This window comes from Rasamsonia byssochlamydoides, assembly GCF_041956645.1.
Source record: "Rasamsonia byssochlamydoides strain NRRL 3658 unplaced genomic scaffold VTN77scaffold_7, whole genome shotgun sequence".
NCBI classification, from domain to species: Eukaryota; Fungi; Ascomycota; class Eurotiomycetes; order Eurotiales; family Trichocomaceae; genus Rasamsonia; species Rasamsonia byssochlamydoides.
In genome coordinates this window covers 424,681-448,033 of record NW_027192390.1, presented here as the reverse complement: position 1 = coordinate 448,033, position 23,353 = coordinate 424,681, and the positions used below count along the sequence as shown (strand labels likewise).

Below are 23,353 nucleotides of genomic sequence, written 5' to 3'. Positions count from 1 at the left end.
ATATAATAATTGACCTATTAACTTGAACTCGAGTGGATTGACCAGACTTGAACTCGAGTCCCGAAGATAAATAATGATGATAATGTACATACCACTAATACTAACAACCAATTAACGTTACCTCGAGAACATTATCGAATGGGGGAAAAAATAATACACGCATTACGCACACAATAAAACCAAAACACAATAAAGAGAAGAGGAAATATCATCATTAACTCAATAATAAGACCCCGAGAAGAAAATACCTACATAACACACATAACAGACAGACAGACAGACAGACAGACAGACAGACAGACAGACATAACATACAAAACTCAATGCACTCAATGCACTCAATGCCAAAAACCTGCCGGGCCAAAGGCGACTTGAATTTCATGATCAATCACGCCAGCGCTGAATCCAGAGAGAAGCCACTTTACCCACCACTTTTTTACCGCCAGCAAGTAAGCACGCAAATCAACTATTAGCATGAAAAATATAAGGAAAAAAAACGATAGGATATAATAACTTGGATCAATCAATTAATTATCCCGAGAGACGAAAACAGCATACGGAGGGAGTCAAGCCAATCCAAGCCAAGAAACGCCAATCCCAACCAGAAGAACGCGGGAACCAAACAGAATCCAGAATCCAGAATGAAATGGATAACGACGTCCAACAATTGTCTCATCGATGTAGCTAGGGGTGGTGCTGGAGAGAGAGAAGATTGTTGGGAAAGGTAAGGTGATAGATAGTAGAGAGGAGGAGTGGACATCGGCCGAAACAATGCAAACAATGTACGGCGTAGGATAAACCGGGTCGACGAATTGTCCCGTGGAGAGGTGGGTCATGGAGCACTCGTAATGACAGAATTCAGCTTCGACGGAGAATGGTAAATTTCCAGTCCTGGTGCGATTTCTTGCGAGGTCCTCGGCGAAGAAGACGGAAAGAACTCAACTGTCAGCGCTGAGTATGAACAGAATCCAACGGCCACAGACAATTCATAGTCAATCGTGGAATCATAGAGCGTAGCCGTTCGTAGGTTCTCATCGAATGAGGATATTGTTATTATTTCTCCGGAGAGAAACTCCGACAGAGACAGTCTAGTAGGGCTGTCTTAATACGGCTCATCATCGGTCCATCCGCCGTCACTTCCCTCCATCCTCACCAATTGCCCATCCTGTTCCATTCTCTCCTCAGATCCAACATTCCGGATCCCCTTGATCTTCTTCCCCGCGAGATTCTCGATCTGGGGCTCCTCAGTAGCAAATCTCTTGCCATGCGCTGCTCGCAGCTTGGCATAGTAAACGTCAGTTGCATCGGCCTCCGGCTCCGAATTATCGTCATACGTCTCCCAATTCTCCGAACCCGACATGCGAGTCTGCACTGTTGATGAGCTGGAGACCTGTCTCATTCCCGCACGGGGTGGCGGCTGATGTTGCAAATATGGGTTCTCTGGAGGATAGCCCCGCTCTCTCGTCGTCGAAGAATGGAAAGATTGAGACGACGAGTGAGAAGAGTGAGAAGTATTGTCCGCCCTACGAGACATGACGGAGCTGCTCATGTAGGACCGCTGGTTACGATCGTCATAGACGTCCTCCAGGCTAACGGGTCGCACGCTTCGGCTGGACATGACACTCCCGCAACGAGGCGGTTCCATGCCATAGGTTGTAGTTGGAGTTTCCTCGTTCTGGTCCACAACCAAATCACGCATCTTGGGCGGTGGAGCACGGGGCGGTATCTTACCGCGCATGGTACTTGAGGAAAAGGAATTTGGTTGCACTCGGCGGTCGGGTGAGTTACTCCCATTAGGCAAATTTGCTAAGGGGACACGAGCGGGAATCTTGGATGGTGATTTCGCTGCAGCCGCTGAGATGGCAGGATTGGGGTTGCGTCTGATGGGTCCTGTCCCTGTAGGAGTCTTGGTAGCCGAGCGAGGAGGCGGGCCTCTTGTTCCTTGATTTCCAGCTCGCGTTGTTGTTGTTGAAGAAGAAGTCTGCTTGCTGGAATTTTGCTTAGAGCTGGGAGGAGGTCCGGATGGTGTCTTCGACCGTGGCGGAGCCTTCGGGGCCACAGGAGTGAGCTGGTCGAGATATCTCTCGCCATGGACCAGGAATGGTCGTCCGTACTCGTCCTCCCATTTCTCCAGGGCCTTTCTTAGCTCAGCTTCAACCTTTGGTAGCTCTTTCGCAATCCTCTTCCTCATCTTTTCCTCCCTAAGCAGTTTGCCTGGGTCACGTTTCTCTCCCTTGTTACCACGAGACATCAAGCGAGAAGCGTCTTGGCTTGAGGCCACAAGAGCCTCACGATCCTGAATGAGAGACATGTGTTTCGCGATGAGTTCAAGGGTTGGAGCACGCTGCTCCCGGAGAGCCTCTAACCGCGCAATCTCTGCCTCATGTGCTTCTAGCAGAGCGTCACTGTAGACATCTGAGAACGCAGGGGTGAAATCTAGCATCTCCTCTTCGGAGTAATAGAGACTATCCCATAGCTCCTGCAGCCGGCATCGAGCATCCTCAACAAAGAGATGCAGATTCTGCCTCTTCAGTTCAGTCAGCCGCGCGAGCTCCTCTTCGAATTCGTTGATCGTCCTCAAACCGCAACCACGATTCGCCGCAAGGAAGGCTTTCTGGTCGCGTTCATCGACTCCGAGGCGGTCCCACAAGTTTTCCACGGCTGTTCTCAGATCTTTCAGCTTCCGTTCACGACTCTTCTTCTCGTCAAGCAGCCTGTCGCGCTTCTCCCTCAGACTCGCCAAGTCTGATTCATGGAGACCGAGTTGTTCCGGTGCGTCTCGGTAATATCTCACAATGGACGAATCGGTTTGTGCCTGCGGCGTTCCGAGTTCGGCCCACAGCTTGATGATTTCTTCGGACATTGTCTTTACAAGAGAGACACGTCGATTGTATTCTTCATAAACCCTCGTAAATTCGTTATCCAACGCGGTAACATAATTCGGAGAGAGATCGAAGCTTGGTGGAACAGACGATCCCGGCGCAGTGGGAGGAAGAGCGATCTTCACGAAGGAAGGCTCCAGGTGAGATGAATAGGACTCCAAAGCTTCCACAAGCTCTGCGACTCGTTAGTCCGGGTAGAAATACGGGATAGGCTGCGATTCTACTGACTTCTGACCTGCTCAAAGCGCTCGCGATGCAACTTGCTGACGGTGGTGTATTTCTCCTTCAAAAAGCTCAGACAGCGATTCAAGGGGAAAGTCACTTGTAAATCTTCATCATCGAGTTCGAACTGCCCGTTTGCCTTCTCATCATCTAGCGATGCTTCCATTTGCTTTATCGTTTTGATGAGACGCTGTGCTTCTTCCACCATTTGGTTCTTCTCACTGCAGACAAAAATTCAGTAAACAGCATTACGACAGTGGTTCCCAGGCATCGCACTCACTCATTAACCATCTGTAGGTGGTTGTTCAATGTCTCCGACAGAGCCGCAAAGAGCTGGAAGACTAGTTAGTCACTATTACATGAACTCGGGAAGATAAACACGCACCTCTGCCTCTCTCGACTCCCGTTCATGGTCAGGGATCCCGATGTCGTCGAAAATGCCGTGTAGCTGGCTGACGATAGAGTTGACCTGTGTGGTCAGGTAGCTTGTATCGACTGTCATGGCGAAGGTGTGCGCTGGACCAGCGATCAAACAGCCGTCACAATTAGGTAGACACCGTGCGGTCTGAGGCTGCAACGGCAGCGCGTCACCGTGTTGGCGATCAAAACGAGCGGATTAACGCAAACGAAGGGGTGAAATGCAGTGCAAGTTTCAGCGCCGAGAATCCAATTCCATCTGGAGGGCGCGATGCACTCCACAATGGCCAAGAGTGAGACTTGTGAAAAAAAAAAGTGTAGATATGGGGTCGACGGGAGATGTGATCGTCTGACTGCCTGCCTGAGCTCGGGAAGGTCGAGATGTAAGTAAGAATGTACACACGACGCTTCTGGCTAAGCGCCAACATTCGATTCGCCCGCTGGTCAGGGTCACGCGTCGCCCCGGCAACGAGCCTCACCGCCTCGTATTCTGCCAACATTGTCCACACCGCCTTCGGAGCCGTCAAGCCTCAGGGTGTCCAACATCTTGACGAACCCCGCGAAAGCTCCTCCGCAGTCTAATTTAATTGATACATATGAACAGCTCTTATCTGATACCCCCTCCAATTCCATAACTAAACTCGTCCTCCCCAGAGCTGGCTCTGTGTTTGCTTCATCTTCATTCAAGATAGATGAGACATCTTTGCGATCTCTCCTTGTCGTAACTTCTCTTTTACCTCGAGGAGCAAGCTCGTGCGGAGCTCCGATAGTCAGTCATCATGCAGGCTGCGCAGCAGGCCTGGGGTCAGTCCTTCCCCACGTATTCAGAAGCAATAAAACTGATCAGATTTACTGACGGTTGGTCACGACTAGAATTTGAGAATACCATCCAGCTCGTGGATCCCCAACGAGATGCTCTCTACCGATACGACGAAGAGGCCCACAAGGCCCTCGTGGCCGCCAGACCATGGGCCAAGGACCCCCATTACTTCAAGTCCGTCCGTATCTCAGCAGTCGCTCTCCTCAAGATGGTCATGCATGCGCGGTCGGGAGGATCCCTAGAAGTCATGGGTCTGATGCAGGGCTACATCGCTGCGGAGACCTTTGTCGTCACCGACGCTTTCCGGCTGCCTGTCGAAGGCACAGAAACTCGGGTGAACGCCCAAGACGAGGCCAACGAGTACATGGTGTCATACCTGCAGGCGTGTCGCGAGTCGGGGAGGATGGAGAATGCGGTGGGATGGTACCACAGCCATCCGGGGTACGGGTGTTGGCTGTCTGGCATCGACGTCTCGACGCAGGATATGCAGCAGATGAGCGACCCCTTCGTCGCAGTGGTCATCGATCCCGACCGTACGATATCGGCTGGAAAAGTCGAGATTGGCGCTTTCCGGACATTCCCCAAGGACTACACCCCTCCGAAGGAGGATCACGAGGATGACGAGTATCAGAGCATCCCTCTGAACAAAGTGGAGGACTTTGGGGCCCATGCGTCACAATACTACGCTCTTGAGGTGTCCCATTTCAAGAGCACGCTCGATTCCCACCTTCTCTCCCTTCTGTGGAACAAATACTGGGTGGCGACGCTCAGCCAGAGCCCGTTGTTCACCACCCGCGACTACGGAAGCAAGCAGATGATGGACTTGAGCCAGAAGGTTAAGCGAGCGGCACGGGGGATCGAGGGAAGCAGTACTCGAGGCGGCTTCTCCACCAACAAGGACCAGCAATTAGACAAAGTTGTCCGGGACGGACAACGGATCGTGGCGGAAGAAGTCAGCGGTCTCATGGCGGCCGAGATCAAGAAAAGCCTCTTCCAGGGCGTGGGGGAGACTGCCACAAATACAGCAAGACAGCCTTCCCAGGCATGATTATCATTTTAATTAGATCTGTGGTTTCTTTCTCATTTACGGCGGGGTTTTTCTTTGGGGGCGAACAGGCGCTTCGGTTCCAAAAACACCTCGAGGCTCACTTAGTTTGTCATTGTAGCTGATTCCAATCAATCTGATTCAGCCATTGAGGATTCAGATTTATAAAAGGAATATCCGACATTTTAATTTAAAGTCAACGAACTAGATACAAAATACTGGCTTCCGACAAGATACTCCGTACTTTTTGGTTTTTTTGTCCTTACTCTTGCTTCTTGAAAAAATCCTATAGACCCAGAAAAGCACCTTAGAGCTGAATTGGAGAAAACGCAAACAACGTTAAAGGAGGTGAGGAGAAGGAAGACAGGACAGGAGGGACATCAACTTGAAAGTGGAATCAAATCAGATATCAAATCGTGACATGTCGTGATCCTTTTGGTAATCAAACCCTGGCCTGCGCCAACCGTATACACGAAGGGAAACAGAGGTACAGAAGTAAAGAATCCGTCTGAGGTTGAAGTGCAAGTATGGCATATGAAGAGTAAGTGACAGACAATTCCACATGAAGTAAATAACGCGAAAAGGAAAGAGGAAGAAATGACAGAAATGTCCTGGAAGTGAATATAGTTGGTTGAAGGAAGATATGTGAGACGAGAAGAACTGGCCAGGGAAGAATGAGCCAGACGTAGAGTATATACAGAATAACCAGAAGCGGACTTCTGTCTCTTTGTAAGGCCTGAGCTACCAACGTCTGGTGGCACCTTCGACAGTCACAGGCGCTCCGGTGCCAGCAGCCGGAACAGGGATATTGTCTCCCTTGACTTCACCAGACGGTTAGTGTTATCGGATGTGAAGATTGTTTTGTTTCCTGGATTGTGAGGTCGTAAAAAGGGGCCTCCGCCCAATCAAATGATCCGAGGCCCATGGCGTATCTTCTTTGACGTGCATAGTTCATCAGGCGACCAGCGTCTCTTCCATTAAGGAGACCTCCCGCAGACGAGAGGATCATCCCACCTTCACGCGGTAGTCACATGCACCAAAGAACCGAGGCACTAGTCCCGTGCCATGCAAAGTTAGGGCGGCCGCATCTCAGTGGTCGGTTGGCAATTCGCGGGCGCTATGGCTGCTGACCAATGGCAGCCTCCAGCCGGCAACTGAACGCGCTGCCAGTGCTGACCCGGCTTGCGGCACAGCCTGCACTGGAAGGAGAGAGCACATCTTCCATGCAGAGAGCGGGTCTCGATAGACGATCAGCGCGCGTGACTCCCAGCAGGCCTGATAAGGTGCATCGGAGACCCCCGCGCTGGGATGCGACGTCAGCAGGGATCCCATGGCGCGATCCGCACCCGCGGCGGGAAATAACGCCATCGCCGGGCTCAAGCAGCCGCTTTACAGGAAGCCCGATTCAGAGAGGAGTCTACGGTCAGGACAAAAAGGTTAGCGTCCGCTCATGGTCCGCAGCGAATAATATGAAGCAGATGAGTATAAATGAGGAGAAACTGGGGGAGAGATAAGAATCAGAGGCTTTGATAAGATCGAGGCCTGTGGGAACGCCAGCATCTCATCTCATCCCATCGTCGTATCGCAGGCGACAAGGCGACAGGAGAAGCACATGGCTCGGCAAGATCTGCAGCTACTCCTTCGTTCCCAACATGCCTCTGCCAAAAAACAGGCAATGCCCGGTGATATAGGTATCGAGCAACAAACATTAAGCAAGTATAGTGTAACGTCGTAACGCGGTCATGTCAATCGTGGCAAAAAGAGGGGGAAAAAAAAGGAAAAGGGGAGGGGAATGAAACAAGAAGGGGATGCAGAAAGGGTATACAAGTGTCCATAGGGCTAGACATGATCACAGCAATGATGCGACCAATGATTGGACAGCCAAGGAGGGATTGGGATTGCCTTCTCTACTGCTTTTGTTATCATACCTTGCGATCTTTTCATCATCTCGCTCCCTCGGTTCGACCTCCAAGCTCCGGTCGTACATCTCGTGGACGTCACCTGCGGCTTGCATGTTGCTCAGAATGTAATCCTGTAGCTCCGGAACCGGCTGCAACTGGTATGGTACATTCTGGTATTGCTGAATGTCGCGAATGACTTCGGCGGTTTTGGCGCGCTTGTTGAAGTTAATCAGGTCGGACGGGGTGTGAGAGGGAATACCGTCTTCGATGAAAGTTAGGTCGGTTAGATAGACACCTACAGAAGAAAAGCTGGTTAGAAAGTCTGACGAAGACGGTCTGATCGGCTTTATCCGTACCGAAGAATGGGATGCAAGGCGGATTGGCCTGATGGAGCGTCTCCCGATACTCGCCAAAATTCTTCGTGCTCGCCATGAGCTTACGCATCTGCTCCAGGATCGCTGCTGTCCGTCCGCTGACTTGAGCCCATGTCCGACTGAGCCGATGAATCGGTGCCGTGCCAAGGGCAGAGATGATAGCCGTCAGAGTAGAGTAGTTGTTGAGAGCGCGGCATTTCTAGACAAACAGTTAGCTGGGAGAAAAGACAGTGAAGAAAGGGAGAAAAAAAGCCCATACATCTGCCACATTGACAAAGTGCTTGATAACAACGACACGCTTCTTGACATCGCTCTGCGTGAGAATCATCTCCGCAACCCAGTTGGTCAGTTGGTTGGAATGTAAAATCAAAGCCTTGACATTGGCAGCCGGTTCGGCCTCGCCCGGAGCCACCTTCTTTTGCCAGGTTTTGTTCAAGCACTCTGTTGGCCGAATCTTGGAGTAGAGACGCGATTCGATGATGGTCAACTGCCGTGCAAATTCGGTCGCGTCGATATCCAGGAATCTCAGCTTCTTCATGTTCTTCGGCAGGATCGGCGGCGGAACGGCAGCATTCTGCGTGGGGACCATCCGCTTGACCGTGGTGTCCTGACCTCGCAAGCGCTGCTCGATGACGCTCAACAGCTGCGGGGAGCCGGGGGTTTTGGTGGTCGCAATGGAATCTTTGGTGAAGGCGTAGACGCGTTGCAGAAGCTCCATATTGGCCTCGTCATTCGGTTCCATCCAGAAGTTTTCGAACCAGCTCTTCAGAATGTTCACCACCCGGAATCGGATGGGCTTCTGCTTCCGGTCGATCCACATCTGCAATTCGTCTGGGGTCAGACCTGCGGGAGGCTGAATGCAAAATCGCTGAACGAGCATATCGAAAAGTTCGTTGGCGGTGGTGAAGGACCGATAGGTGAGGAGGAAGGTATTGTTGAAAGACGCATCGAGCTTGTCATGGCGGGTCAATTGTTCCACCAACCCCGTCAACGTACCGCATTTCAGCGTCGGTACGTCAGCCTTGGTGTCATAGAAGACCTCTCCTTCATGATCGAACTTCAAGAACCAAGGCGTCTCTTCGGGCACCGAGACCGGCTCTCTCAACGGCTCTCTCGTTATCTTCGTGGGAGGGGCCTGGCCAAAGAAACGCTGTGCTTTCTCCATATTTCGTCGCACCTTTTCATTTTCATCCTCGATTCCAAGGCCATATGAAGAGAAGATCATCGACTCGGTCGCTCTCCGTCTCGGAACGTCCCCACTCTTCTTGAATGGATCGATTTCGTCATCCTCGTCATCAAAGAGGCTCTCGCCCACAGGCTGTTCAGGAACCTGTTCCTGAAGGAGCGAGAGCGAAAACCCGATCTGAGAGACGTAGTTCTCCAGTTGCCTGGCGATGCTTCGCACACTGTTCAAGCGGTCCTCGAGAGAATCACCCCGGAGCTCGGCCCATTCGTCACCCAAAGGAGCGGAGACGCCCTGACAGCTGAGGACGAGATCGGCGATCGTTTCATAGACTCTTTGCTTCTGCATGCTGAAGTCCACAAGTTGGGGATTCTGAAAGCTGGTCCCCAGAGGGGCCAGGTTAATCGATTCTACCGTCGCAATCCAGGGTCGATAGTGCTCGATGACATCGAGAGCAGCCATACAGATAGACTCTCCCAGCTGCTCATGGTCAGCCGGGGTGATCACCTTGTGTTTCAGGACCAAGGACTCCTCCAGTTTGCGAATGCTCGTAACGATGGATTTCCTCAGAGAGTCAATCTCATCCACCACAGCCGCATCTAATGGAACGGACGGCTCTTGATGGGATTCCTGCCCGTCCGGGTCCAGGAACGATGTGGCAGTGGATTCATTCAGTCTCATACCATTGTTCTGCCAATTGCCGCCTGTTGAGCTGTTAAGCACAAATCCGGGAACGATCCGCCTGATCTCTTCTCCGCGCTGCTGCCTTGCCACGTCCACATAGCCATATACACCCTGGAGCACGCCCTCCGCTTCCTGGAGACACTTGGTCACGGAGTCCGGTCCCGTCCAGTCCGCAGCAGCAATATGCGATGACAAAACCAACTTGGAGAACTTGGACATCATGTCTCGGAAGTGGGGATACAGGGCTCGATTGGAGGAGATGATGGATGGGTTTCCCGAGTGGTTATCGGTTGTGTCGGAACCAGCAGCCAGGAGCATGCGAAGATGGTCGGATATGTCCTCCGCTCGCCTCACATATTCGCAGCGGTCACCGTTCAGCAGAGCCTGTCGGTAGGCCTCCACGGCCTGGCGCATATTGTGGACGAGGTCCGACCAAGTGACGGGACGCTCGTCGACGAAGTGTCGAGGGATGGATGTTGAGGTGGACGGCCTCGTAGCAGGCCCTTTCGATTTTTGCGGAGCATATTTGGTGGGCTGCGACAAAGGCTTGCCGTCATTCTGGGGTTTGGTCACCGGGGACGGGTTAAGAGAGTCCATTGAGGTGGCAGGTGACACTCCATCCGACAAGGACGGTCGTCTTCGAGACATGGAATCGTGTGAAGCCAGCATCAAAGACTCCCCCTCCCCTTCCGATCCCGAACCGTCATAGTCGTCCTCGTCCCGTTCGACACCTCGAGCCATCATCTCTGGGGGCGGACGAGTCTGATCGGGCACGTATAAGTTGTTCCGGTCCCGAGGACCGGTCTCGTTTGCCAACAACGGGTTCTCTAACGGCAGCTCCATCGTGCTGTAGCCGGTCAAGGTGTTGAAGTAGAACAATCGGCCATCCGGAGTCGCCTGAGGGATCCAGTATGCAGCCTCCTCAGGTTCATTATTATTAGACCGGGTGCCTTCAATAGGCAGGATCGGATAGGAGTCGCGAGGATTAGCATCGGAATCGTCCTCCTCCTCGTCATGTTCGTCGTCATAGTCATCCTCCGCGCCCGACTCCGTCGCGCTGGTCTCACCGCCATCCATGGCAGGACGGCGGGAGAGCTGTTCTTCAATCTCATCTGGATTGGTGATAACTGCACAGTAATTGCTGGGAAACCAGCCCCGGACGTTCCCGATCACGCCGTCCCACCAGCCCGTCTCGAGCTGATTCAGGACCTGGATCACGTCTCCCCGTCTGAAACTGAGGCTCGTATGATCATCTGCATCGTAATCGTACAGTGCCCGCACATACAGTGCCGGCGGTGATTCCGTCAACTTCATGGGCGATTTCTGGCGCCTGGGGGACGAGGACGGGCTAATATCACCGTCGTCTCTCCTCTGCACCGACTGACTGCGCTGGCGACCGGTCTTGGCGGGAGACGTTGTTGTCCCAGGTTGCTCCTCCGTGTAGTGGAAAGCGGCGGCAAAGGCAGTGGGTTTTGTGCCGAAACCAGAGGAAGAATTGAAGGATAACGGCTCAGCCGTTCCAGTGTGGTACATGACTCGGTTCTGCTGGGGACGAATCCCAGGAGTCCTGAACGAGTTCCTCGTTCTCGCAGGGCTCGTTGGACGGACTCACACTCGATGGCTCATGACTCGACACAATGACAGCGCAAAGGTCACCTGGACGGGGGTTTGGTGGCAGACGCATGCAATTCCACGCGAAGGAAAGAGAAGAGGACCGTTGCCGAAATTAGAAGGAGGGACCAGGGACGAGCGGGGGGTGACCTGCTCGTTCCTCGAGATTCCAAGAGACGTTGACGTTGACGCTGATAACGAAACGAGAGAGCACACGGCGAGAAAAGGGTGGAATAACAGCTGTCTTGCACACGAAAGAGAGAGAAGGGACCGGAGGGGAGTGAGGATGAAAATCAGGGCCAGGGCTCAGACACGGCGACCGTAGGGGAGGTTGGTGGACGCCGGGCTCAGGCAGTGCGAGTGGATGGGGACGGCACAGGAGTGGAGGTGGAGGCCGGATAAGGCTATCGGACACTGAAAACTTTAGCGGCCCGCGAGACGTCCAGACAAGACCCAGACAGCCCTCGCGCTTCCACCACTCAGAATCACCATAAACATTGACCTTTTACGGAGGCCTCTGAGGCTGTCTCAGACCCTGAACGAGGAGGATTGTTGCGGCGGTGCACAGAGACATCCCCATACTACCCAATGCCAAAGAACTAACCTATCGTTGCGAACCTTGGAACCGTTGGTGAATACCCGACATGGTAGGTACTACAGGCACCTATCTCCTAGGTACCTACGTCCTACGTACTCCGTACCTCTGTAGAAGTCCTACTTAGGAGGTAGTAGTACCTCTTCCCTACGGCGCAGTTATCATGGCGTACCCGTCATTCGGGAGGCATGGTCTGGCGGTAGAAAGCCCCGGAAATTGGGACGATCGCGAAGCACGTTGCTGAGCCGGTACTAGACTGCTACACTAGAAGTCAAGCAGTGGATGAACTTGTTCTCCGTATTTCGATGGGAACTGTGGCGGTCACCCTCGCACGAGTTGGAGGCCCGCTGGGGCCTGAAACTAAGAGCCCAGCGATAGGCAGGCCGCTTGGCACTTTCAGTGTCTGGGCCAGTGGTCCATGGGCCGCTACTGACGGCTAACTCCCTTCCCGAAATACACCTCCGTACTACGGAGTACAGTACAGCGTACAGAGCACTGCTACAGACTACAGTGCTACCTAGGTATCCTGTCCTGTCCTGTATTGTACTGTACTGTACCTAAGTCCTGTCGCACGGTGCACCCCGCCACGCCTATTCGCCTTCCCGGTCTTCCACTGTCCCAGGCTCTCTGGTCGCCGGTGCAGCCACTCGGCGACGCCCTCACCACCAGCGCAAGGCTCGCATGAGGTGGCTTCCTGGCCAAGACGACGACGACGGTGGCCGGTTCGTCATCACGCAAGACGCCTGTAGGACCACTCCTGTCGTGTTGTGGGGTGGAAAGATCGCGGTTGTATGCAACCGACTGCTGATTCGCAGGGCGCGACCACCAGTTGTGGATGGAACCGAACGAAGTCCCGCGATGAGCGACCGGACTCCCCTGCAGGCGCTCAGACGCTCTGGCCTCTTATTCCTCGAGAACCTAAGGCAATAGAAATTTAGGCAAAGCAACAATTCGCAAATAAACACCAGACTGAGCAGACTCGAGTAAGGGACAGAAAATGCTCTGTCCTCAGACTCGAGCTTCAGACAGATTGCCGGTCCGTGGGCAGTGGTGGCCACTGTACAAGGCCGTGTCACCGTGTGTCCCGTGCTCCCGCGGGCCTGCGGGAATCCCGGCCACAGTTCTCTGCAAGTCTGCAGACCCATTTACCTATTCTTACTGCGCAGCAGGCAAATGCACGGTGACAGCTGTCAGGACTCAGGGGCATTATTATTGCAGAGCCAGAATTCTGTCGGATTCTCCCCGAAATTCCGATCAAAAGAGCACGGACGCTGATGCACAAAATTCGACTGGATGAATCGATAACTGTCTAATCATGTTGCTCCTTACAGACAGGGGAGCATATATTTTCGAGATGACCTTTATATTATCGGATTCGATATCGTCTGACTGTCTTCCGTCCTGCAAAGAACCGAGTCGACGGAGTGCAATCAATCATTGACTGCCGACCTCGCGGCCCACAGTGTTTCATGTGACACGGCGGGGGCAATCCTCAGGCAGAGAAACCGTTTCACCCCGACTGCTCCCTCCCACTCTGAAGAGCAGACAAGCTCCAAAAACTTCATGTGGCGCATCATCGGTCGCTCAAGAAATGTTTACCGTTACTGCTGTCGGACAGACATCCTCAGTTGGACTTCTTCATGAGTCATGATGAGACAGGCTGGAACAGGCTAAGCTTGACCGTTGATCCGCCACGCCAGGTAGGGAGAATTCTCGGGGCGGAGGTCGTGACACCACGTTTTTTGCTCTCGTCTATCGCCTCTCAGGGTCTTAGCAGGGAAATCACACTCCTACAAGGCTACAACAGGCTAACCGCTGGTGATCAACACCTCAATTGGAAGTTGTGGGGAAGAATAATTTCGAAGCACTTCAGTCGCTTTCTCTTTTTGGCCCCTTCCACTAACCGACAACACACGCCGCGATTCCGCGAGAGTGTTTTTGCCTGTCGTAGGCATTTATCATGTCTATCATCATCTCGTCTCGTTAGAACTCTTGAACTTACAAGGGGGATTGGATCATAATTTCCCATCATGATTCAATGCCGAGAATCCCGAAATTGATGCTGCGTACGGAGTACAGGGACAGTAACACTGAAAGTTGCAACTCGATGCTGAAGCCAGGCCCGGAGGACCTAGTCAATCATCAATTCTTCCTCGACCCCAGTCTGCTCACATGGCAACGTTCTAGTTCCGGAGCTATGCTCAATCTGGAGTAAGTCGTAACTCGGTTCCATGACCGAGCTGAACCGTTCTATTGAAGTTACCAGAATCCCCACTACTGGGAACGGGATTGGATTCCGCGAGAATAGTACCGAGTAGTACGGAGTACTATCTCCTATCAGCTACCACCTGGTATCAGGAACTATCTACGGAGTAGTACCTTGATTATGACCGGCAGAGTAGGTCGCGCTCAGACTTCGAAGTGAGGAGGACAGTACTGCAAGATCCAACTGTACCAGCGTGTTGGGATCTTAATTGAAGTGTCTATACTCCGTACATCTAACCACAAGTCAGTCTTTCGAACCAGACGCTGAGGAATACCAAACAATTGTCCTGCGACAATGGAGAATGTGTTGCGACAACGAGGCGTCGAATGAATCACTCGAGATTAGGGTTTCAGCTTTCTGTCTGAGCTATCAACCAATATCTACGTAATAGGCGCTGATCGGCCCCTCCCTGCAATGATCCATCATCTCGGGATGCACCAGTACTTTCTAGAAGTCGGTTCGACCACCCAAAATCAGGGCAAGCAGATCTCGGGAGGCGTTGATTTAGCAACACTAAAAGATGGTATGCCGACCACATTCGTCTCCCTGTGTCTCTCCTTTTTTGTGAAATCACAAAGTTAATACTATCCTACAGGCCTAACCCGCAAGGTTGGTGTTTACAGATCTAAGAACGCCTCCTTCATGTCCTGAACACTGATATCAAGGCCCACGGGTCTCGACACCTCAGGCTTTCTCTGTAGGGGGCAGTATCACGATCCATTAGACTGCGACTATTGAACGTCTTGCGCACCTCCCTCCTTGCTCATCGCTTTTGCACCATAATGAGACCATCCTAGTATGATTATCCAGCTGAACTCAATTCGACACTCGACGATCACAATACTTTTGCCACCCGATCAGACGAGAGATAGTGAGAAAGACATGGTCATGCGGTAATGCAAACAAATCCCCTCAAGATGCAAAAGTGGAATTGATATTAGCTACGGAGTACTCCATTCACTTGAGGGGCAAAAAAGGATGTGCACCGTGATCCATGCGTCATAGAAACTTTTTTAACCCCACGTGAAATCTGATTCTGCAGGATCGGATTGTCATCATCAGATCACGAATCACAGCTGCACATCATACATGTATGCTGCACACCACCTCGATGATATGGGTCCATCCAGATTGGCCCCCAAATGGCCAAAGTTCCAACCCAACGATCCTGCTGGGCATCACCTGACATCAGCAGATCATTCCATACATTAGTCAGACACTTCTATTTCCATCACGAGGATGATTATTTAGTTAGTCACTGTTGCTCTCCCTTTCTTTTTTTTTTCACCAAGGCGGTCGCTGCTGACGCTGGAGGCGCGCCAAGCGCCACAGTTGCAGCCCCTTCGATCGATTCTACTGGATTTCTAGATGCACACGTACTGTACATCAATGATCAGACGTTGATCGTCAACGGCCCGATGATCTTACATTACATGCGTCGGCCCCAAACAGATCTAGCGGAACTATATAGCGATTCGAATGCTGTAGGCAGTTTAACTGCACACAGACTTTTGACATCTGAGGTGTCAACGCCGTCCTTGCTTGCATTGTCTTTGGCTATAATATTATTCCAAATTGTCGTCAGCAGGTGGCTTCTCCAGGCTTCTACAGGTTTTTCAGTACCATCTCTTTTCGGCGACCAAAGGAGTGGACTGATTTGATAGTTCCCCGGCCCCCTCCCCCACGTGTTCGAGCGTTCGTCTTTCTTTTTCACTGTCAGATGCTGACATCAGCCGGATGCAGACGGGGATGACTGCAGATGCATATTACTCCATCTACTACTTTCTGCTGTTGCCTACACTGAAATTTGACGGGTGAATGACAATACTACGAAAGGGCAACGACAAAGGGGCCGGATTTCGTATGAACAATTATCCAGATAACTGAAGAAGCATGATTACAAACAAATCGTTTAGAGAACGAGCCTGACACAGACAGAAACCACCGCAGAAACCATATAGTGCTATTCCATCTATCTCTTTCTGCTGTTGCCTACATTGGAGTTACTAATATTATTATTATTATTATTATTGCTGGCCACTTGACAAATGACAATGCTACGGAAAGTGCACCGATAAAGGGGCTGGAATTCACATGAACAGCATTATTCTGACCTGAAGAAGCATGATTACGAGTTATTCATAAAAACGTCCCGTTTACTAACTGCTCGATCTTGTCTTATCTTCTTTTTCTGTCATTCTGGTCTCTAAACCGATGAGAAGGGATTGGAGTGGCCAATGACCTCAGTGACTTCTCAACGCCAGGCTTGACGTAACGTAACTTGACTTTAGATTGGTCTTGATTCAAGATATACAGTAGATAAGCTGTACGTGTTGGCGGGCACGAAGTACCTAGTTCAGATTCACCGAGAAGCTGGTGTTATGGCATCGCTCTTTGGCTGAATCTGCAACAGTACGTGGGTATCAATGGAACTTATCGAGCTATTTCGTACAATGACAGTGATCAACAATATATCAGCGACACAGTATCTGCAGTCAACAATCAACTCCGCTCTCAACTCACTCGACTGACAAAATGTCGATTTTACTACATGGATAGAAGTCATGGACCACAGGAGGGGCCATCATGAGTGTCAGAGTCTGAAGATGCTCGTCTTAGCAGTCTAACAACCCAACTACAGAGAAGAGTAAGGAAGATGGGGGGGTAAGGAGACCAGAATGATAGGCAGTTTTATAAGCAGAACCTCCCATATTTGGTGGATTTCCTTCACCTCTATTGTCTTCGCAGCCAGATCTTAAACAGCAACAATAAGCAGTTAGCATCGCTTAAAAACCACAGGAATTTTCCCCTCGACAGGGTATGAACCACATACTGCGTTATTGACAGTGCAGTTGTCGAAGGCCTACTTGTTTGCTTTGCTTTGCTTTACCGAACCTCTGGTTACATATCCACGTGCACTTAACTCCCCCGCATTTCAAAATGTGGGGTACAGGTACAGGTACCAACCCTTCGGTAAGTCGGCAACTAAGAGAGTTCGGTCTCTGAGATCCCACATATGACTACTTTGTCACGATAAATCTTGTTTTATTGATCAATGCGGGTTTCCTGAACTGGACGTGCTTTAAATATTGCTGCCAAAGGAACTATCGCGTGCTGCTTACTTTCGAACTCGCATATCATGAATACTGTTGCTTTTCGCTGTCCATTTTGAAGAAACAGGTTCGCTAACGACAGCTGAGATATCGAAGTAAACGAACCGTGCCTTACGAAACGACTAGCTGAGATCTCAAACGGAACAACAGTGTCTGTGATATAAATGATTGCTGAAAATGACCACTATCTTCGTCAATGGCCGCTTCTTTACCGGAGATTCGTCCGATGGTAGTCGTGACAACTCATTCGCAGACTGCATGATCGTCGAAAACGACACCATCACCCACGTCGGCAGTTCAACCGACGAAGCGGTGCAGCACGCCAAAGCGAACGGCGCCGCGCTGCAGGATCTCCAGCAGCAATACGTCCTTCCCGGGTTCATCGATGGACACATGCATCTCCTGCTCCTGGGCCAGTCCCTACGGAAACTGGACCTCAACGGCTGTCGGGATCTCGCCGAGATTCGTGCCCGCATCAGCGACTATGCACGCCAGCATCCCCAGGCCCCCCGGATCTTGTGCAAGGGCTGGATGCAACACATGACCGGTGGAGAGGCCCTCGCGAGCATGCTGGACGACCTCGACCCGCGGCCCATCCTCATCGATGCCAAGGATCTCCATTCGGTGTGGTGCAACAGCGCCGCGCTTCGAGAACTGGGCGTCGAGGACATGTCTGACCCTGCGGGAGGGATGATTCATCGCGACGCCAATGGCAAAGCCTCGGGTCTCCTGAGCGAAGCAGCCGTGTTCTCCCTGGTCTGGCCGCATGTCGCCCGCGTGGCGTCCATGGAGGATAAACTGGATGCGCTCCGGGCAGCGATCGCCGCGTATACGGCCTCAGGATACACGGGGATCGTCGACATGGCCATGGACGAGAACGCATGGGAGGCGTTGCTGCGGCTGCGAGAGCAGGAAAAGCTTCCCGTCCGAGTCGCGGCGCATTGGCTGATTGTGCCGGCTCCGGACGAGGCGAGCAATCTGGCCCAGGTGGAGAGGGCGATTGCGCTGCACAAGCAGTTCAATCTGGACACGTCGCCGGATTTCCGTATCGCGGGCATCAAGGTCATCTGCGACGGGGTCATTGACTCGTGCACCGCGGCTCTCCTAGAGCCATACTCGAGTAATGGAGTCTCGTGCGAACCGCTCTGGACGGCAGAGATGCTGGGACCGGTCGTCCGTCGAGCTGATGAAGCGGGTTTGCAATGCGCGCTTCACGCGATTGGCGACAAAACCGTGCAGACGGCTCTAAATGTTCTCGAGAAGCACGGCACTCCCTCGCGGAGACATCGCATCGAGCATCTCGAGATGACTTCGCCGGACGACGCGCAACGACTGGGGAAGCTAGGCATCACGGCGTCTATCCAGCCTGTGCACGCGGACCCGGCCATCCTACGGGCATGGCCGACGCTGCTAGGCGCAGAGCGATGTCGTCGCGCGTTCGCATACAAGGAATTCCTCGACGGCGGCGCCACTCTAGCTCTGGGGTCCGATTCACCGACCGCGCCATGGGCTCCGCTGCCCAACGTCTACGTCGCGACGACGAGACGATCCGCGAGGGAGCCGGAAACCGTGACCACGGTGAACGAGCATTTCGCGCTACCGCTCGTCAGCGCCGTGACTGCGGCGACGGCCGGCGCGGCCTATTCGTGCTTTGCGGATCGGATCACGGGGGGGTTGAAGAAAGGGTTGAAGGCGGATTTTGTAGTCGTCGATATGGAGTGGTCGCCAGAGCGGTTGCTGCAGGCGAGAGTGCGACAGACCTGGTTTGATGGGAGGAACGTCTTTGACGCAGATGCTGGAATGAAGAACTAGGCCAGCAAACAGAAGGCAATAAGACAATCTCTTTTGACGAGCGTACTTCTGAGACTGAAGACGACGGTTGAGAAGATCAGAGTCATGAGAATCGAGGCTGATTATAAGCCCAGCTCATACAGTGTTAATATGCTTTCATCCCTTTCATTGTCGCGAGTACTGGCTGATTGCTTTGTTCCTAGAAGCTGAGAATCCGGTGGTGCTTGGTGATTGATGACGTCTATCAATACAGTATATAAATCAGTGCCTAACACAGAAGATACACACGTGTATACATACATGAATTTCTTTCCAGCATCTCAAGTCGAACGACCTCTTCAGAACTCCTAGAATGTTTGATTGCAGCACAGAAGAGTTCCCTATCCCTATTCTCCTACAAGTCAATTCTTGCATATAGCATACTGAAACAAAACCAGTTCAACCATGTTAGATTGTACAGATCTCAAATATTGGTCATATATATATAGAAGCAGATTTATTAGTGTGTAAACAAACAAGCATGACTAAACAATTCATCATATGCTCGTTGTTTATCCATGTGCCTTTCTTTGTGTGTGTGTGTGTGTTCTCTTTTCTGGTAAGATATATATAAAAGCCTTGCAGGTCTCGCTTCTTTGCTTGACTGGTTTAAACTTTGAGGAAGAAAATACCTGTTCTAGACTACCTACTATATAATATAAGTGATTTCTATCATCTACTTCCTGGGCGGGCTCCCTACCTATATTCCTTGCTATAGGTAAGTTCTTGCCATATCCCTTACTAGTCCCTTACTAGTATTTATTATTTATCTTCCTCACTAAGGCATATCCCTTGCTGATAGCCTAATATATAATTTCTTACTAATAGTGGAGGTGATTTTTTTGGCGAATTTATATATATCTCTTCCTAATAAGATTTTATGAGTTTGGCATGGGATGCTTATATACAGTATGTATATATGTTGCTTTTTTACAGCCACATGACAGTGTGCGAAAAAGCGGATTTTAATGTTTGATCATGTAGTATAGGGAGGGGATACTTACAACTACCTAAGTCGAAATATATATAACTAGACCTAGGTCAGGTAACTACCTACCTACGCATCAGCAACAGGACTTAAAAAAAAAAGAGGAGAAGGAAAAGAAAAAAAAAGGAGACGAAGAAATTGATAGGTTGATAGACCTTTTTTTTTGTGATGAACGAGTGGTCCGATCCCTCGAGCAGTGAGTTGGTTTGTTTTTTGTTTATTTTTGGTTTCTCTTTTCGTTGGCCCTTCTTCTTGTCCCCCTCTGAAAAAGCAAAAGGGGACGAAAAAAAAAGGAAAAAAAAAAGAAAAAAAGACCAATCAATTAATTAGGCATGAATGCATGCAGGCATGGCTCATGGATTAATGGAACATGACAGCTGGCATGGCAGTGGCATGGCTATTGCGTTGCTGTTGCCGTTACCATTGCTATTTTTAACGCCCTATGTATGTACCGTGTACAAGTCACAAGGTACGGTACAACAAGTCAGGGTACAACGAGTCAGGGTACAACAAGTCAGCAAGGTACAAATCAACAACAGGCCATGTATGTATGTATGTTGTACATGTACATGTACATGTACAGCTCAGAGTATACAGCTCAGAGTACATTGTATCTGTACCTAAGAACTCTATACTGTGTTAAGTAACCAAGTACCTAAAAACAAAGAACTAACCACGACAGGATGCAGGTACAGGACACGAGATATTTGTTATTTGCACGAACGAATACGGAGTACAGAATGCTAGAAACTAAACTCGTGGCCAGGAATTAGCTATTAGGTACCTAGACAGGCAGGTAGGTAGGGTGGTACATACCTTGGTACCCAATGCCATAATTGCTGGCGTGATGCCAACTAGCTATGTACTGTACTCCGTACTGCACCTAGGTACCTACCTACCTAGGTAGGTAATAATATCAACTACCGTTAACCACGCCGAAGAAGCATCATGGGTCTTCCATGTTTCATGTTTTCCATGTTTCCCCCCCCCAACAGTTCTTCCCTGGTCCCTGTTAGCCGCAGCCGCGTAGCTGCAGCTGCCAGCAGCACTACTCTGCTTTATTTAGTAGTAGGTATCCACAGAGGGGAAGGAACAACAACAACAACCACTACGGAGTATTCCGTAGTTTGATTCCTTTCAAGCCTCAAGGTTTTTTTTTGTTGGTGATGTAGTCCACAGTTCCGAGGTAAGCGACGTCATCCATGGCTTCCAATCCTTTTGTGGACTCGCCAAAGCCCTAGCCCTAAAGCTGTGACGGGAAGGAATTTTAGAGCTCATGTGGAATTACGCCGCCAGCCTTGCCGCCGTACTCCATAATCCATACCAGGTACCTAAGGAATCTGCCTAGTCCTGAATCCAAATAACTCTGTTGATAGTTTAGATTGTGGATGTACTCCGTACTCCGTACTGTAAATACTCCGTACCTAGGAGGGGTACCTAGATAGACGAGGGGCTGTGAAGGAAGACATACCCCTCCCTAGCTGGGTTGTTTGAATATTATGATTTCTTCATCCTGCGCAACAATCAACCAATACTCCCGACGGATACGTCGCAGGAATGATACTAGGATCTGTCTGCCCTCGGAATGCGATCTCGTTTGTCGGTTTACTCTATACTGTAGGTAGGGGTGGCATCTTGCATATGTATGCTTCTGCCACTGAACTTTGTATGCGCAGCCACCAACGGGCGTTTGAATCCTGCGATCCTGGAACTTGATGTGACGAGTCATAGCCCAGAATAGGAAAGCCAAATTGATACAGAAGTGCAGAGTACTCCGTAGAGGGGCTTTCTGGGGGGCATTCTTTCTCGATCTATGCAGATCATTGGAATTTCGGACGAGGTGCAAATAACCTTGAGTCCCTGTCACCCATTTCCTTGGGTCATGATGTTGATACCCGTAGTGGGCTGGTGTATCCATCACGATCCATGGTAAGAGCTTCGGATAGCTCCAGAGATTCAGCTCCAGAATCTGAGGACTCCATAATACTGCATACTTGTATGGAGTACTCCGTACTCTGTAGAGTGATCTCCTACGAGACAGCCCGAATACAACGTTACCTTACTTCGTAAGGAGCAGAAAATAATCCGGACACGCTACACGGCCAGCCAGCGGTGTTCCGCAGGGGTAATTAGGATTTCAAGGAGGCTTTCGGGGAAGCGGGAACGCCCCCCTTTTTACCCACCGGACCCAACAAAATGGCCAGGACGGCATCCAGGAGATGACAGTGATGATCCAGGACAACGGATAAGCTCGAATTCCAAGCGACCGTCTTTTTCGCGTAGACTTCGATCACCTTTCCGTATGAGGAAAGCCTTGGGTCAGGTGCAACGCACAAAAATCGGGAATCTAAACGGGAATCCAAATTCAGGATATCGTTGACGAAAAGCACAAAGAAAAACACCCAAATTATCGATCTACTGACACGTGTAAACAGTCCAATGACGGCAAGGGTCATCTATGAACAACAATCAGTCTTGACACGTAACTTTAGGTGGAGCTACTAACCTTCGCTGTCAATGCTGGAATGTGAAAGTAGAGGCGGTCAACGAGAACAGACTTGATTTCTCTTGAGGATTCTCTCACCGACTCGATATGCTCAAAGTTGTTGGCTTTCGATCACGCACCGACAACCTTCGGGCGTCACCATCGGAACCAGAATCGAATCCAGACTTCTAGCTTCCGAGCTGCTTGGATGTTAACACGGCTCATGGTGTCGATTGAGCCCGATTAAACTGTGACGGACCCGGGGAAGGCGTTCCTTGAATCCTGCAATAATGGTACCTAGTGGAGCACTGGACCTGAACGGTCCTTAGCGAACGCTTTATTCCCGACATGAATGGCCACCCAAATTTCGGGGCCACGCCGCCACGGAGCGGGTATCTGCACTCTGCAGGCCCGCAGGGGTGCAGCTGCCAGTCAACACAAGTCCCGCTGGTCTCAACACATCAGTTAACTTGGCGGAGAAATGCTTGAGCATGCTGCATAAGAGTAATATCTCCCTTTCATCTCGCCTGAAGGCTCCGCCAGATCTGGCGGTGGAAAGAGATAATCACGATGCGTGGTAGCTAGCCATGCCGGCTTTGGCGGACGTTGGACTGGGACGGACCGCTGCATGGGACGGAAAGTGGAGCAGAGTAACCGGAGGAGTTGACAAAAAAAACATATCGAGGGGCTGGACCTGTAAGAATTTGGCAAACCCACAAAGCTCGGTCCGCTCGCCTATAAGATTGCAAGTTGGGCGGCCACGCGACTCACCGCTCTCCTAGTAATCAGGGCAGATGAAAGCGGTGAAGACGCACCACACATTCCGTACTCCGTACACTGAGACAGCCCTTATCCTGTATACCTACCTAAAGTACCTACCCTATATGGATCATTGCGCTGGGTAAAAAGCATACTCCGTGGTTGCATTAGAGAATGG

At 51.0% G+C, this 23,353-nt stretch overlaps 8 protein-coding genes across 8 annotated transcripts; 5 read left to right on the top strand and 3 right to left on the bottom strand.

The window, feature by feature from the left end:
• Nucleotides 1-1,102: 1,102 nt before the first annotated feature.
• Nucleotides 1,103-3,606, bottom strand: VTN77DRAFT_8279 (uncharacterized protein; the record flags this gene model as incomplete). The annotated part of the gene is made up of 4 exons (XM_069424759.1): nt 1,103-3,057; nt 3,111-3,325; nt 3,385-3,437; nt 3,490-3,606. The coding sequence occupies 4 exons, from the start codon at nt 3,604-3,606 to the stop codon at nt 1,103-1,105; spliced, it is 2,340 nt and encodes a 779-aa protein (XP_069281041.1).
• Nucleotides 3,607-4,300: 694 nt separating this feature from the next.
• Nucleotides 4,301-5,389, top strand: VTN77DRAFT_8278 (uncharacterized protein; the record flags this gene model as incomplete). Its single annotated transcript, XM_069424758.1, has 2 exons — nt 4,301-4,325; nt 4,395-5,389. The coding sequence occupies 2 exons, from the start codon at nt 4,301-4,303 to the stop codon at nt 5,387-5,389; spliced, it is 1,020 nt and encodes a 339-aa protein (XP_069281040.1).
• A 1,386-nt stretch (nt 5,390-6,775) lies between these two features.
• VTN77DRAFT_8277 (uncharacterized protein) lies at nt 6,776-11,061 on the bottom strand (the record flags this gene model as incomplete). The annotated part of the gene is made up of 4 exons (XM_069424757.1): nt 6,776-6,803; nt 7,315-7,582; nt 7,644-7,860; nt 7,921-11,061. The coding sequence occupies 4 exons, from the start codon at nt 11,059-11,061 to the stop codon at nt 6,776-6,778; spliced, it is 3,654 nt and encodes a 1,217-aa protein (XP_069281039.1).
• An 836-nt stretch (nt 11,062-11,897) lies between these two features.
• On the top strand, nt 11,898-12,664 carry VTN77DRAFT_8276 (uncharacterized protein; the record flags this gene model as incomplete). Its single annotated transcript, XM_069424756.1, has 2 exons — nt 11,898-11,970; nt 12,297-12,664. The coding sequence occupies 2 exons, from the start codon at nt 11,898-11,900 to the stop codon at nt 12,662-12,664; spliced, it is 441 nt and encodes a 146-aa protein (XP_069281038.1).
• Nucleotides 12,665-13,772: 1,108 nt separating this feature from the next.
• VTN77DRAFT_8275 (uncharacterized protein) lies at nt 13,773-14,042 on the top strand (the record flags this gene model as incomplete). The annotated part of the gene is made up of 2 exons (XM_069424755.1): nt 13,773-13,945; nt 13,994-14,042. The coding sequence occupies 2 exons, from the start codon at nt 13,773-13,775 to the stop codon at nt 14,040-14,042; spliced, it is 222 nt and encodes a 73-aa protein (XP_069281037.1).
• Nucleotides 14,043-15,142: 1,100 nt separating this feature from the next.
• Nucleotides 15,143-15,661, top strand: VTN77DRAFT_8274 (uncharacterized protein; the record flags this gene model as incomplete). Its single annotated transcript, XM_069424754.1, has 1 exon — nt 15,143-15,661. One exon carries the CDS (start codon nt 15,143-15,145, stop codon nt 15,659-15,661), a length of 519 nt encoding a protein of 172 aa, XP_069281036.1.
• Nucleotides 15,662-17,290: 1,629 nt separating this feature from the next.
• VTN77DRAFT_8273 (uncharacterized protein) lies at nt 17,291-18,925 on the top strand (the record flags this gene model as incomplete). The annotated part of the gene is made up of 1 exon (XM_069424753.1): nt 17,291-18,925. One exon carries the CDS (start codon nt 17,291-17,293, stop codon nt 18,923-18,925), a length of 1,635 nt encoding a protein of 544 aa, XP_069281035.1.
• Nucleotides 18,926-22,060: 3,135 nt separating this feature from the next.
• Nucleotides 22,061-22,579, bottom strand: VTN77DRAFT_8272 (uncharacterized protein; the record flags this gene model as incomplete). The annotated part of the gene is made up of 3 exons (XM_069424752.1): nt 22,061-22,387; nt 22,438-22,498; nt 22,557-22,579. The coding sequence occupies 3 exons, from the start codon at nt 22,577-22,579 to the stop codon at nt 22,061-22,063; spliced, it is 411 nt and encodes a 136-aa protein (XP_069281034.1).
• Between the last annotated feature and the right edge of the window lie 774 nt (nt 22,580-23,353).